Genomic DNA, 16128 nt, shown 5'->3' on the forward strand with positions numbered 1-16128 from the left:
CTTTCGTGCTAATTTATTCTTTATCTGTGAAATTATTGAGTTATTTGTGCTTTAGCTTTGGCAATGCATTGAGTCAAAGTCCTGAGTCCTTTAGAGCTCGGTTCAAGTAAAAGCCAGAATACCCTGGAGTCAGAATGGGCCGTGAGTGTCTATCCCAGTCTCACATGCTCAGTGTTGTTTTGGAGGAATACAAGGCCTGAACACAATAATAGAAACACCTAATGGCATATTAAAATCAAAGATTTAATTTAGGAGTAGGGCCATCCTTTTCCTTCAGGACAGCTTACTTTTTTCCCATTGCTCAGGGCTCCAGGTTTTGTGCTTCTTATGCCAGGATATATGACTTGGATACAAGTAGTTTCCAAAAGGCAGCCTTACCATAAATTCCAGCTTTGTGACGCTCATTATGCACGGTTAAGGGGGGGGGGGGGATCACAGAGGTACTGATTTAATTCTGTGGTAATTTTCAAGGCTGCACTTTTACAGCATTTAGCAGCTATCCTGTAGTTTGTCCCTGTTTACATGTGGTGTCACTATTGGAGACGGTTTTGCACTTTTTGTGACTGCACCTGCAGTTCAGTCAGTGACTATATGGGCTCTTTGGAACTGTTAGTTGCCTTTAAAACTCACACGTCAAAGTGGTAACCGTCACGTGTCTTTTAGAGCTAACGCCTACTGCTGATCACTGCTAATAGACGATCAACCTGATGTGATTAACCTTTATTGCTGTGTTTGTGCGACTGCAAAGTTAAACTCCTTTTTAATGTTGAGTTTCTGTTATTTTGTCCATCTGCTGTGTATACTGCTCAAATGAATTATTCATCCACACCACAAAAGGCAGTCAAGCATGAGGGCACATTGGTTCCCATTGGAGACCACCACGTCCGCTTCTTTGTGCATGTAAATATCTCTGCGACTAAGGCTGTAGATGGAGAAATGGAGAAACTAAACAGTGCTGTGCATTCAGTGCAACGCTGAGGGCTGAAGTAGAGTTTTCTGGGGAATTTGAAAGTTACAGTCCTACAAAATACTGTAATTGCGCTTACGTTGTAGAGTTCCCTCTACTACGGTGAAATACGTCAGAACACGCAAGATGTGTAACGCACACACGCACGGAACTGTCTCCAGCAGTGCCACACTTGCTCGACAGAAGCGGGTCAGAATGCTTCAAAGTAGGCTCATGTTCCTCTCGTCTTTCTGACGAGCGTGGGGAGGGGGTGGAGCGGCAGATAAAACCATTTCTCTGTGGACCCAGAAGCAAATGCGAAGCCTGAGTCCCTTGCTTTCTCGGGACAGAAGAACGTAGAGCGTCAGACAGACCCGTCCCCCGTCCTGCTCACTGCGAGTGTGTCATAGGCCAGCACTGCCGAACTGCAGCGTCACCTTCGTTTTTTTTTTGTGTGTGTGTGTGTGTGTTACGAGGTCCTAGAAACAAGGCACCACGACAAGTAGTGTGTTTGGGGCCCCAGAGGGTGATTTTGGGGAAAAGAACCTAATGGATAAAATCTGAAGTCTTAGTAGTAGTACACTGTCAAGTGTTGCAGCAGAACAAAAGATATTGCAAAACAGATTAGCTTTTTTTTTTTTATATATATATATATACTTAGTTTTAAACGTGTATTGAAACTTTAGAGTAAAGGCTATTTTTAATTAAGCAAAATCAAGTTGTGTAATAGACGGTATAAAATTCAGAAATCCCACAAAACTTTTAGAAAAAAATTCTTTATTACTATTGAAATATGACAAAGTAGTACTGGTGATTTTCTTTCAGAATGGTCATTTTTCTGAAGAAAGAATGTTCTGCATAACACTTCCTTGTTCTTTTCAGACAACTTTACACAGTATAAAAAGCAACAGGAAACCTGTAAATTTCTCTAAATTGTTCATCAAACTAATCACTGTGCCACTGTCTGCCAGTGGCAGTAAAGGGTTTGCCTTTTCCCCTTGTTTTCATTAAAGTGAATGACAAAAACACGAGCGGAAACTGCCACCAAGAGAGAGCTCAAGGGCCACAGACGTACTCCTCCTGGCCTTGGTCACGTTTGAGAGGCTCTGTTCCCGTGTGTGTACGCAGAACAAGTGTGCTGAATTCGTTGTCGTATGGATCCGGTGCAAGAAAGCCCATCTTTGCTCTGGGCTCGAACCCAAGTCTCTAGAGCACACAGGCTAAGGAGTCAGGACTTCTCAAGCAGTGTGTGAACTCAGCGCACATCCCCTTAGACCTCACATAAAAAACAAATGCACGCATCATGATGGCAAAGAGACTATAAACTTTAGACGTAATGCAAAGTAAATACATTTAGAAGAGGAATGTAACGCTCGAGTGTTAAAAAGCTGTCTCCAAAGGAGAACTCCCTAAGGAGGCAATAGTTGTTTTCATTAGATAGCAGATGTGATCCTCAGACACCCAGTTTTGTTTTTGCAGGTTTGTACCACTGCTGACTACTCAAAAATATGTGAAATAGAGAGCATCTTCTTGGGTGTGTTTTTGGGAAAAATGATTGCCTCTAGAGCAGACATAATTCTGATTTGTGCTGAAAACTAATCAAGTGTCATTTTAGGGCTTAACACAAACACAAAGACAGCAACGTCCCTGCACTTTGTACACAATGTGAATATTGTAAACAAACCACTTTTTGCACCTAAACTTAAGACTTCACAAACCTTGGCTAACACTTAAAGCACAGGATTACTACCTGAAGCCACCTTTTAAAATGTCTAAGAAAAACACTGTCCCTTCCAAAACACTTTGCAAAATACATTATTAAAAACTACCTCCAACCAACATACAGGCAGGCTATCTTTTACATCTGACCACGATTACACCTTGTCCAAGAAACCTATGTAAACAAATGATTTAAGCTTTTATTAAAATAGAGCGGTTTTTGTAGCGGGCAGGTCTCTCTGACAACAGACATCTGTAGTCTGTTGTTCCGAAGGTCAGCAGCTACGAACATCAAGATCAAACTACGATAAAGGGGAAAACCATCCCTTGGGGTCCACCTCCATTTCAGAACAAGCAGGTCTTCGAACATTGAAATACTTAATATACTCAATGTCAAAACCTTGGAATATGTGTCCTTATGAATAAGAAATGGATATGTGTCCCTCACATTCACTACTGGTGCTAGAAGAGAAAGAACTGTCAGTATCTATTCAGTAGAGCCACAAATACTGCCAAGAAGTTGCAAGTTCAAATGTGTTTTATGTGTATACGTTTCCACAGCAAAGAGTTTGCGTGAAATTGGCTCGACTCTGCACGGAATTCCCTCTACGGGAGGGCGATACAGTAGCGTGCCTTGCAGAACACAGCATATGCTCACAAGTCACTGATGAATTGCTTCAACACAGTGGGAGTGTGCGTGCGTGTCGTCTACTCACTAACCTGCCGTTAACAAAACAGTGCTCCCCCTTAGTTTACCTTGCAGATATGTGTCAGTGCCCTGTTTCTGTATTTATGATTTATTGACTACTCCTTAAATTCTAAATAAAAGGCACCAGATGCTTGGCTTGCAAACTAGTTTCTACAAAAGCTTGGTTACTGGCCAGCAGAGCTTAAGGTTAATTGTGTTTATATACATCAAGAGCAATGCAAAGATGCCCAACGATCGCTGAAAATCTCACGTGATCAATATGATGGGTTCACTTATGTAAAAATGGCCCCAAAATTAGCTGTTAAAAAAGTAAATCCACTATTTTGCAATTCACATTGATTTCTTGTTGCGTGAATTGCAAAGCAGCAGAAATATCCCTGCATCATGAAAAAAAAAAAAAAAACATTTTGTTTAAAAAATTAAAAACTGTTAATGTCTTTGTTGGTTTTTAAGAATGCTTTACATCACCCATCATGTGTTGCTGTGGCGTTAGGTGGATCAAAAGCACCTGGTGCATCGGATCTGTTTCGAAGAACCTCCCAGGCAGCGGGGGGCTCACTGCCCCCTCACACACGGATCTGGTACCCATTCATGTCACTGGGGGGCTTCTGCTCCAGTGTCTTCTTTTCACCGGAAGGTCTGAAACAAGCAGGAAAGAGGTTAAGAAAGACGTACCAGTAGGTGTGGGTGCTTCATGGGCACAGAGATACTGGCCTACATCTCTGTTCAACATCCCATGCAAAACAGTGTCAAGTTCCATCTTGCACATGTAACAGTTATCCTGTATTCATCGCTGGAGAATTATGGAGGATAAGCCGTGCACTGCAGTTGCCAGGGGACATTTACTGCCTGTGCTGATTATTTATCTTGACAGATTTGTGAAAGGCCATTACCTTCATATATTATCATCAGTCTCAGCAGGCTCGAGATTCCAATGTTCATATGCGTACATGAAACAGAGCTGGCAAACACCAAAGCGTACCGTCGCTCGGTGCGGCTGTTGCGGCGCAGGGGGCTGCCTTGGCCTCGGTGGGGGGACCCCATGTCTTTCTTCCTGTCTTTGGTTGGGGAGGTGGGAGCAGCCTTGGCAATCTGTTTTGGAGACAGGAGAGTCACTAGGCAGAGCGCAGACACTGCAACACTTTACAGCACGCTGCCTCATGGTTGTCTATTGATTAGACATCTACTTTCTCTACCAAAAATCAATGAGCTGATAGTACACGGTGCACAATTATAAGCTGCTTTTGGAAGAATGCTCTCATGGTAAGAGGATGACTGAGGCATGCTGTGCAAGTGTCACAGTAACTCATCCCCTACTTGGCAAGTTCAGAAAGAGGGAGCAACAACTTTAATTGACATCACTTGGCAGTCTTATGTGAACGTTAATCGAGTAATAATTATGAAAGCTGTAAATGTTTATTTTGTGGCCAAGCCAAGAGGCAGCTGTATGTAAAAGGAGAGACCAGGACAACACCGGTGATACCAATCGCTAGATACGAGGTACCAGTTACTACTTGCAGACAGTTCTCCGCTCGGTGTTATTACCTCTGTCAGTGAGTGGGTTAAATTTCAAAATTTTAGTCAGAGTTCATTGTGAGAGAGCACATCTGGTGAGGATAAGGCATCTGTTCGTTCCCTGTGTAATCCTCATAGGGTTTAGAATACAGAGGCTCCAGATGCGCCTACATTCAATTTCAGTCATTCGTCCTTGGCTGCAGAGGACTGACAGGCAATGTGTGCACACCGCTGCTCAGAGCAACGGGTACTACAGCAGAGCGATGGCCCAGGACCCATAATGAAGCTCAGTAAAGAAGATTGTGACACATCAGAAATCATTTGTGCCAAACCATAGCAAAGCTGTTATGGAGAGGATGGTGTTCAGTTTGCTGCTTTGCATCAATAGTACAGACAAGAGATGTTCCTTGGGAAAAACCTGTTTCAGACATGTAAAGGCAAAAATGGGAATTCAGTGACACAATTGCAACCTATCCTTTAGCGGATAATGTGGGGCACGAAGGAAATTCTATTTCAGTATTCCAATTTGTCCAGTTTGAGTAGTACATACATTCCCCGATTACCTAAAACTTAAAACAATAAAGCCATTTGATGTTCAGATTTAAAACATTCCACCTCTACCAGTTGCAACGATTAAAAAATGGAAATTCACAATCAAATATGAAAAGCATCCTTTGAGGGAAGTACTCAGTATCTGACTGTGCTATCTGCTTACTTTCCAGCACCCTGATTCAGAGGCTCCATTCTCTTCCAACACTTTCTGGCTACTCGGTTACCGTAGACACCGGTCCTGCAGATTTCGAACCACACAAATCTAAATAATTAGCTCATCTGTTGAGCCAAGGCAGGTAGTAACTTTTTAATTAGACCATTTCGTGTTATGATATAGCTGCACTAAATATCTGCAGGACCAAAACCCACGGTAATGGCTTCAGCCTTAGATACAAGGTAAACTCCTCGCCCTTCATCTCACCTTGAGCCGCATATCACGGGTGTGCCTCTCAAGCTCCCGTCGCAGCTCCTCCTTGGACAGCTTGTCCATGTCCAAGACAGAGTGCTTCCACTCAATCTGTTCCACACTGTGTGGGTCGTGCGACACATACTGACCAATCTTCACCTTGCGAATTGTGTGCCAGTAGCCGCGGTACGCGCTCTCAAACTCTTGCAGCAGGTCCACCAGCGTGCGAAACTCTAGTGGTTTAAACATCAGGTCCTCCCGTCGGCTGATGCCCAGCGCCCCGAAGCGGCCCCCGCTGTGTATGCCCAGCACAATGTGCCGGAAGTGGTTCCCTGAGAACTGCGTCTTAAAGCTGAGGGGGAAGCGCTCCACACCCGGCATGCTGTTTGTGAGGTAACTGGGATGGACAGGAGTCAAGGAAAGCAGGACTTCACCCTCGCTGAAGGTGCTCCACAGTCAAGTGCTCACAGTTAAGTGGGAAGAAGAAATCTATCTGTTCTCATATATCACGCTCCTAGCAGTTTTAATCCAGGAGAGTCAAAGTCAGACACCAGTACGAATTTAAAGTTTTTGCTTTAAATTCCATCCCTATTTGTCTAATCCAGTTGATCATATTGTTGCTGATACAGAACGCTGCTGCTGCTGCACGAGTTGTGTTTGTCTAGCCAAAGCGGTCCCATGTATCTCCTCTACTCATTTCTCTGCATTGGCTTCCTATAGCTGCCCGGATCAAATTCAAGACCCTGGTTATTATCTACAAATGCATCAATAGAACTGCTCCCAGCTATTTACAGGACTTGATCAACCGCTACACCGCAGCCAGACCCCTTTGCTCATCTATTTCTGCTCACTTGGTGGTCCCGCACACGAAAAGTAAAGTACGGAGGTTCTCGGTTCTGGCTCCGTTGTGGTAATGACCTTTCCCTCTCAGTCAGAACTGCGGAAACTCTGTCTACATTCAAGAAGGGTCAGAAAATTCACGTTTTCCGGATTCGCTTGACCCAAGATCTCTCCAGCTTATGTATGGTGTAAATGATCATGAAGTTACAGTGCATGAACATCTAGATAAGCCTTTACACAGCTGCTACTCCTGTTGTATGTAAATGTTTGTGTACCTTTTAAAAGAAAAAATCGTAGGAAGGTGATCGGGATTAGTCTATCCTGCGCTTTATGCACCTACTCGAGCGATGAACATCGGTGCATCAAGCGGAAGGTAACAAACTAGGTTTACCTAAGGATCACACGTCTGCAGCTATGTCTCTTTCTCTTAATTTAATGCACAAATTGTATTTTCGCTGAGATGTATGTCGCTTTGGAGAAAAGTGTCTGCTAAATGAATAAATGTAAATGTAAATATAGTTTAAAAATAATTCAAGGTTCCAGGAAATGCCAATTCCAGTGCTATGTCTTACAATGAATCATTACTACCGGTCGTGAGAATTCAGCCAATAAATGGGATATATTGAACCCAACACTATCAACACTTTTGGGCCTGAGACCGACAACCTCGTCTCCTGTGTCTTGCCGATCAATGTGTTCCAAAGCTGGGAATCAGAAGGGAATTTGTTTTTGGCTATATCAAGCCCAGGGAATTTAAGGGAAACGGAGCTGTCTTTATCAAGACTTTTGCCTTAGGGCTCCACAGGGAGAGGCTCAACCTGACTACACAACTGCCTAATTCCCGACCGCTTTACCCTCACTTCCAGCAAATCCAGGTCTCAGGGTAGCAACCTGCTGACCACTCCACCCCCGTTTGCAGCCTGCATTTGCCATAGCTCATCCTTTCACTCTTCCCTTCGTCATGTTCATGCAGTCTTCTGAGGGGCTATTTAGCTCGCTATGCCAAAAACTGCTCACCAAATTATACATGAAGTAGGCAAATCCAGCTTTCTAAAATCCATTTTTGTCCCTCGGTAATATTTAACGATCAGGACACATTTTCTTGCTAACTTGCCTTGAGGAAAGTGGGGTGTTAAGCAGACAGCTCTATTGCAGTTTAAACAAACCAACCCTGACGCTAATTAGAGACCCTCTTGATGTTTATAAGTCCGTCGGTCCGTGCTCAGCAGAAAAACCGTATGTGAAGGATACATGCCAAGGATCACTGCCTCAAGACACTTGATTGGCAGCGACTCACGAATCATCTCCTTAGCGATGTCCATTAACCTACACAGGAGAAATGTGACAGCATTTAGGACACACTTTCAATCCAACTGAGGTAATACATCAGCTTAGTACACATGCAGGAAATGTGATTATATGTAATATAATGAAACTAAATTGTGTAGCTGGATTTATTCTTTAGTAAATTCTTCCAGAAAATGTAACAAATTCGTTTCAGGGACTCCTGATCCTGTGCAACTCATAGTGATGCTTGAAAGTTTGTGAACCCTTTAAAATTTTCTGTATTTCTGCATAAGTGACCTAAAACATGATCAGATTTTCACATAAGTCCTAGAACTAGATAAAGAGAATCCAACTAAACAAATGAGACAAAAACATTACACTTGTTCATTTATTTACTGAGGAAAATGATCCAATATTACATGTGTGTGGCAAAAGCACGTGAACCTTCACTTTCAATAACTGGTGGGACCTCTTTGTCTAGAAATAACTGCAACTAAACATTTGCACCAACTTTCAATCAGTCCTTCCCATCAGCTTGGAGGAATTTTAGCCCATTCCTCCTTACAGAACAGCTTCCATTTAGGGCTGTTGGTGGGCTTCCTTGCATGAAGTGCCTGCTTCAGGTTCTTCTACAACATTTCTATATGAGTAAGGTTAGGATTTTGACTGCTTTAACCATTCTATAAAAAGAATGACTTCTGGATTTAGGGTTGCCGTCTTGCTGCTTGACCCACTCTCTCCTGAGTTTCAGTTCACGTACGGGTACCCTGACATTTTCCTGTAGAATTGGCTGGTACAATTCAGATTCATAATTTCATCAATGATGGTAAGCTGTCCTGTTTCAGAGACAGCAAAACAGGCCCCAACCATGATACTGCCACCACCACGTTTCATAAATGGGATAAGGTTCTTATGTTGAAATGCAGTTTGCCTTTCACCATAACACTGGTGAGCCAAAGAATTCTGTTTTGGTCTCATCTGTCCACAGAATATTCTTGCAATAGCCTTCTGGCTTATCTTTGTGGTCTTTAGCAAACTGTAGATGGGCAGCAATGTTCTGTTTTGAGAGTAGTGCCTTTCTCTTTGCAACGCTGCCATACACACCATTGTTGTTCAATGTTCTCCTGAATCTCTGAGAAGTACGTCGCTTTGGAGAAAAGCATCTGCTAAATGAATAAATGTAAATGGTATACTCATGAACACTGACATTTGCCAGTGCGAGAGGCCTTTAGTTCCTTAGAGATTACCTTAAGTTTCTTTGTGACCTTCTGGACTATTACACGCCTTGCTCTTGGTGTGATCTTTGATGCTCCAACTTTCTTGGTGTGCACATGACGGAGGACCTCTCCTGGACTCTCAACACCACCTGTCTAGCCAAGAAGGCCCAGCAGTGCCTCCGCTTCCTATGGAGACTGAAGAGAGGCAAACTCCCCCCTCCAATCTTCACCACCTTCTACAGAAACAATAGAGAGCATCCTGACCAGCTGTCTCACAGTGTGGTACGGGAACTGTATAGCCTCTGACTGCAAAACCCTACAGCGAATTGTGAGAACAGCTTAAAAGATCATCGGAATCTCTCCACCCACCATCGACACTCATACAAAAACCATTGCATCTGCAAAGCCACCAGCATTGCGGACGACCCCTCTCATGGACTCTTCGCCCTCTTGCCATCTGCCAGAAGGTACAGGAGCATCCATGCCACCACCAGCAAACTCCACAACAGTTTCTCCCCTGAGGCAGCCAGATTACTCAACACCCTGCTGCCTCCCAACGCTCACCTGGCACAGTCAAACAGCAAACCCAGCATGACTCAATAGCAATGAACACCTGCACTTTACAAAGCTGCATCAGACACTTATTATGGGACTCGTTTTTGCTGCTACACTACAAAACGGTTTACAGCCCATGTCTCATGTATCTACTGTTCTGTATATTTATTGTCCTGCACTTGCCTCACACTTGTGTACTTGCACTTTATGTAGTCTTGCGTACTATTCTGTGTTGCACCAGGGTCCTGAAGAAACGACATTTCATTCCACTGTATACAAGTTGTATAGAGGAAAGACCAAAAAAACCCACTTGAACTTGTTGGTCGACCGCTCCTGGGGAGGGCATGAATGTGTCCACTATCTTCTGGACAATGGAGTCTGCTGGACAATGGTTCTTTAGAAATGGTTTTGTAACTTTTTCCAGCCCGGTGAGTATCAACAGCTCTTTTTCTAATGTCCTCAGACATGTCCTCTGTGCAAGCCATGAGACATTTCTACAAATCTGTGTTACAAAGATCACACTTTGATATTGAAGCCCCAGCTTTCTTTTCTTTAAATAAGACAGGGCCGCCCCCCCCCCACTCACACCTGATTCTCATCCCATTGATTAAAACTCCTGACTCTAGTTTCCCCTTCAGATGAACTGACAATCCTAGAGGTTGACATACTTTTCCCACGCACAGATATGCATCATTGGATCATTTTCCTCAGTAAATAAATGAACAAATATGATATTTTTGTCTCACTTGTTTAATTGGTTCTCTTCATCTAGTTGTAGGACTTGCATGAAAATCTGATCACATTAGGTCATATTTATCCAAAAATAGAGAAAACTGAAAAGGGTTCACAAACTTTCAAGCACCACTGTACATTCCATGTCAATGATTTCCTCACTGACCATTCTCATATTTCTAAAAAAAATTATGTACAATTTCCATTTTTTGAAGTTAAAAATGATTTGCCTGTCTAATCAACTTTGTAACTTTAATAAAAGGAAGTTTATACCAGCTTTCTACTTAAATGAGGTAAGGATTTCATGAACTCTAGCTCTGCCAATTCCAGTCAACGGTGTAAAACAGAATTCAGTAATTGTTAGTTGGATATATGAATATTTTTGTGCTGTGCACAAACAACCAAAGTAAGTCCCTCAACAGCTGGCTTATCATGCTGCACACAGGATACAACACTGTACAAGCAGAACACACCCTACTTTTGAACCCCATGGGGAAGCTGGACAGGAAATCAGGCACAACACAAATGGCATAAGGCCTGATCTAGTTACATACCACTGCAAGAAAAACACATACTAATTTCATCCTTCAGCTCTCAGTTATTTTACCGGCCCATCATTTTTATACCTTTATACAACATTAAGACATATTCCTGATATAGATGTACATTGCTTTGGAAAAAAAAAGCATCTGCTAAATGAATAAATGTAAATGAAAATATAGGTGTTTCTCCTATGATCACTCGCTAGTTCTTTGCTTCTTTCTTTGCTTACAAAATGTGTAAAGGCATATATGGAGAAAATGTGAAAGGCTAACAATGCTTGTCCCATATTGTTCAAACATGAATTTCACTGGGTCCTGCAACGTAGTATTTGGAGCAGGAAATAATAGTTGGAGAGGTATGAACACTCAAACGGTGCCGTTACCGTTAATGAGCGAATATTGACCAATTCCATCATTTTTCCACCTAAATTCCAGCAGATTTTCATTCCTGGAGAATGCAGAGAGTCAAGAAAAACACACACACACACACACACTTTCTGAACCGCTTGTCCCATACAGGGTCACGGGGAACTGGAGCCTACCCAGCAACACAGGGCGTAAGGCTAGAGGGGGAGGGGACACACCCAGGACGGGATGCCAGTCCGTCGCAAGGCACCCCAAGCAAGACTCAAACCCCAGACCCACTGGAGAGCAGGACCCGGTCCAACCCACTGCGCCACCGCGCCACCCCTCAAGAAAAGCATTTAGCCATATATTCAAACCGCAAATGGGTTTGTATATTTACTGTATTGTTTTCAGTGTGAGGGGTGCGGTGGTGCAGTGGGTTGGACCACAGTCCTGCTCTCCGGTGGGTCTGGGGTTCAAGTCCCGCTTGGGGTGCCTTGCGACGGACTGGCGTCCTGTCCTGGGTGTGTCCCCTCCCCCTCTGGCCTTATGCCCTGTGTTACCGGGTAGGCTCCAGTTCCCCATGACCCCGTATGGGACAAGGGCTTCTGAAAGTGTGTGTGTGTGCGTGCAGTTTCCTCCAGGGTCATCAGAACAGTGATTTGCAGATCAGATTCTGGTGACCAACTGAAATATTTTAGCCTCTATGCTATGCCAACATATACCGCAGCTGGGAAATTTTGGTGACCCCCAGCGTATGTTAGTTTTCTTCCAGTTTAACCGAAATCACAGGTACTGTATTTTTCCATTATTGAAGGCAAAAAAAAATTATTAGGTTACCTGTCCTTCCTTATAACAGGTGCTGTGTAATATAAATTATACTTAATTGTAAATGCTTGTGGCTTAACAGTGCATGTCGTAAAGTCCAGGTCTCTGCTTTTATCACAGTCTGTTAATGTCACAGTAATGTGGTCTGTACTGACACACACACACACACACACACACACACACTTTCTGAACCGCTTGTCCCATATGGGGTCGCGGGGAACCGAAGCATAACCCAGGGCGTAAAGCTGGAGGGGGAGGGGGACACACCCAGGACGGGACACCGGTCTGTCGCAAGGCACTCCAAGTGGGACTCGAACCCCAGACCCATGGGAGAGCAGGACCCGGTCCAACCCACTGCGCCCCCTCACACGCAGCTATCTTCTGAACAATTAATTAAGAGTAGAGAATCGAGTTCATCAGTAAACATCCTCTCCCTGCCTGCCTGCCCCTTCCCGTGAGGGCTCTTTGACCAGTACAGTTCCAGGAAATCCCTTTGAGATGAGCTGGGCATGATCACATCAGCAAGGCCTGGACCTGTCATTTCAGACAGTAGAAATCCTGTTCAAAATGACAAACCAGTGAACAAAACATCTTATACATACGCAGTAAGAGGCCTGTTCTTCTTAATTTCAAAAAACTGTGTTCCAGTGTGATTGTACCTGAAGGACACTGTTAAGAACAAATAAGGGAAGGCCGATGGCACGCATTCTCTGTCAATCGCCAAAACAAGGGCGGTAGGAACTGGCCACAGTACAAAAAGTAAGAAGCAAGAACTTTCGTCTTCCTCTTTATTTGGTTGGTCACAGGATTCAAAATACAGGATGTTTTTCCTAAAACTTGAAAGCCTTAAAATTGACATTAAACTGACAATATTTAATGCTTCTCACTCAGGGCAGCTGGCAAAAACTGTAGAGCTCTGTCTGGGACAATGTGTCAAGGCTACTAGTACCTACAAGACAGGCAATTAAGAATACAGCCATGTACAGCCCAAGTACAGCCAGATGGGCAGGAAGTAAAGCTACTGGACTGACTGAAGTAAAACATCTAACCAATACTTACACTAGAGTTCTCCCAATAGTACAGACAGGTGTAAAGACTTGTCTGATTTTCAGTACCCCGTCCTTTTAGGCCCATCGCCTGGCTTTCCGAGCATGGCAGAAAGGATACTGCAAGTCCCTGATGTATCGCTGTATGGCTTCCAGGCGCTGTGGGACGGTGGTGGACGGCTGGTACGTAGGCACGCTCGGTGTCGGAATCTGCGGAGAATAAGTGAATAAGTCAGGCGTGCGCCGCTCAAGGGACAGCACAATCCCCGTATTGACAGTGCATGGAGAATGACCTCTTGTTGGGCCACACAGCTCCGTTTCAATCTGGCTCAACCCATGGGCTGAATCTGAATTGCTCCGTAAGCCTCACGAGGCACCGATTAACTGGAGAGCGGGATTTCTGGGAGGACAGATGGCACCCCCCTTCTCTGTGAATCCCATGGTCTCAGTCTATAGACTAGGCATGACTCTAATAGTGTCAGGGGCATTCTTGTGGAATGTCACAAGTGTGTGACACAGACCACATGCTTCCCTAAGCTCCAACCAGGACATAACGCGGGCAAGGCAGTTAACTACTGGTGCTCTGTGCAACACACTTCAAAAGAAAAGTTTGGTAAATGCTTTCAGAGAACAGAACAACAATGATGTTTAAACTCAAAGAATGCAACACTGGTTCGAAAATAATAAAACCATTGTTTTAAAACTATTTATTTTATTTAAGATGCATCAAACCGATGCCCCAGGATACTGTCAGTGCTGTTACTACAGTGGGAGACGTCGCGGTGACTACAGCACGGCTGTAACAGATAGAACAAAATGTGGCACTGATTATTGAAATTTCCTAATTTTACCTGATAAGCCATATGTTGCAGAATTAGTATGTATTTCTTATCTTCTGGAGCATAGGGGTCAATGAGGTGGATTATTCAAATCCCAGAAGGGAGTCCAGGTGTGTTGCACTTGACCTTATCTAAACATCCAGTTGCAGCACATGAATGAGTACAACTGTGATTTGGATCAAAACAGTTGATATATTACATTAACCTGACACTCTTCTCCAAAGCAACTTACAACGTTAAGGTTACAGTTATTACAAGCTTATAATTATTTACCCATTTGGACAGCTGGGTAATTTTACACGATGATTGCGGGTGGGTGCCTTGCTCGAGGGCACTGCAGCCAGGGGTAGGGATCGAACCCGCAACCTTTGGATCCAAAGGCAGCAGCTCGAACCACTACGCTACCAGATGTAAATCGGTGAGGGGAAGAATACCACAGCCAGTTCAGCACACAGAAGTACTGACACTGTGACGGCACATACAGCACAACAGAGGTTTCTTGTTTTCAGCTGATGAGGTGACAAGTTGGAGAAGCTTAGATGCCCCAATGTTGGAGCGTGCCGGTGAAGCCCACAACCTGCTGGCGTGCAGGCAGTAGGCAGACTCGCCCCCTCAGCCCCTCACCTTAGGCAGGTCGCAGGCTCCCCTGATCCTGCGGGCTACAGCCTCCCCCTCCGGGTGGATCCGGGCCACGTGCCGCCACATGCGCTCCCACGTCTCCTCGCCCATGGGCAGCCCGTCCCGGTTCACGTAGAAGGGCACCCCGCCGTCCCGCAGGTCCTCGTCCCCGTCCTCCTCGGGATCCTCGTCCCTCTGTAGGCCGGCCGAGGCCGCGCTCGCGCTCCTGTCCCCCGGCATGGAGGGCCGCTCGCCCCTGGCCCAGGGCCTCGCCTTCCCGCCACGGACCAGCGGTCTGTCAACCGGTGGCACCGGGAGCCACGCCCACAGCTCGCGAGGACCGGCGCGGGCACCTTTTCACCTCGTTCGGCGGTAATGGTGCGCCATAGCACTGGAATACGTGCGCTAAGTGGCTTTTCCGCGGGAGAGGAGGAGGAGGAGGAGCACAAACGCTGTCCACATCCCCCAAACTGGGAGCCTCCTAATCCTAAATACCTCAAAAGCTCCTTAACCCACTGATATACATACAGTAACAGTTCGCTCCGTCTAGAACACGGACGGAGCTTCTTGAGGCGGAGAGTCAGTCCCGGTCCGGCTCCTCTCCTCTCCTCACTCTGTGACAGTGACGCGAGTGCGAGAACAATTTTTATAAATTCAAACGAAACGCCTCACGCGATGGATGCGATACCGTTATTATTATAAACGAAAGCAGCTCCTTCAGACTGTGCAGTTCAAGGTGAAATTTGCGCTAAGAGTCAGTGCACACACTACTATTTGTCTGTAGCACTCACTCAGTCAACGTGCACGAGAGCCTTCTTCCTTTCTCTCTCCCTCCCTCCCGCTGCGGGAGACAAAAACTAAGCGCCGTCCGCGTCCGTCCGTCGTTGACCGGCGGTGCCGGCGCGAGCCAGAGCCGGCGCGCTCCTCCGCTCCTCCGCTCCTCCGGCACGCGCAGCCACAGCACCGACTGACTAACACGCGCCGCAGGGGATAACACGCCGCACGTCAGCAACTTACACTCATCAGCAGGAGGAGGTCACAGAACCAACCAACCAACCGACCGACCAACCCACGCCACGGACACAGCGGCCCTCAGTCCTGGCGAACAGCAGCAGCAGGCGAGTCGGATCCCCCCTCGACCCCTGGGCCGAACACCGTGAGCGCGCCCCCGCTCGCCCGCCGCTCTCCGTCCCTCATCGCGCGTGCTCTTCTCCTCGATGCCGCCCGTTCCGCGTTCCCGCGAAGTCCGGCCGAGCGCGAGCTGCTCACGGTGCCCTCACCGCCGCCGCCGTTCGGACACTCCCAGAGCCGCGCCTCGCACGCATGCGCACTGTGGACGGATTACCGCGTCCCCCCCCTCCGCTCCGGTCCCGCTATAAATAGAGGGATGAGCGCGCGCTGTTAACGGACGGCGGTTGTACGTACGGGAGTG

The 16128-nt window shown here is 45.7% G+C and overlaps 1 protein-coding gene across 2 annotated transcripts; it reads right to left on the minus strand.

Moving 5' to 3' along the window:
- Positions 1 to 1759: 1759 nt before the first annotated feature.
- Positions 1760 to 16070, minus strand: vash1 (vasohibin 1). 2 transcript variants are annotated; one of them, XM_029258337.1, is made up of 7 exons: positions 14703 to 16070; positions 13361 to 13449; positions 12796 to 12852; positions 7939 to 8013; positions 5863 to 6244; positions 4268 to 4466; positions 1760 to 4013 (listed from the first exon to the last, which is right to left on the minus strand). In XM_029258337.1, the coding sequence occupies exons 1-7, from the start codon at positions 14934 to 14936 to the stop codon at positions 3964 to 3966; spliced, it is 1086 nt and encodes a 361-aa protein (XP_029114170.1). In that variant the 5' UTR covers positions 14937 to 16070; the 3' UTR covers positions 1760 to 3963. The 2 variants fall into 2 exon arrangements, with proteins under 2 accessions (XP_029114170.1, XP_029114171.1); XM_029258338.1 differs by having other exon boundaries at positions 4357 to 4466; positions 14703 to 16065.
- Between the last annotated feature and the right edge of the window lie 58 nt (positions 16071 to 16128).

Source organism: Scleropages formosus, chromosome 15 (assembly GCF_900964775.1).
Source record: "Scleropages formosus chromosome 15, fSclFor1.1, whole genome shotgun sequence".
NCBI classification, from domain to species: Eukaryota; Metazoa; Chordata; class Actinopteri; order Osteoglossiformes; family Osteoglossidae; genus Scleropages; species Scleropages formosus.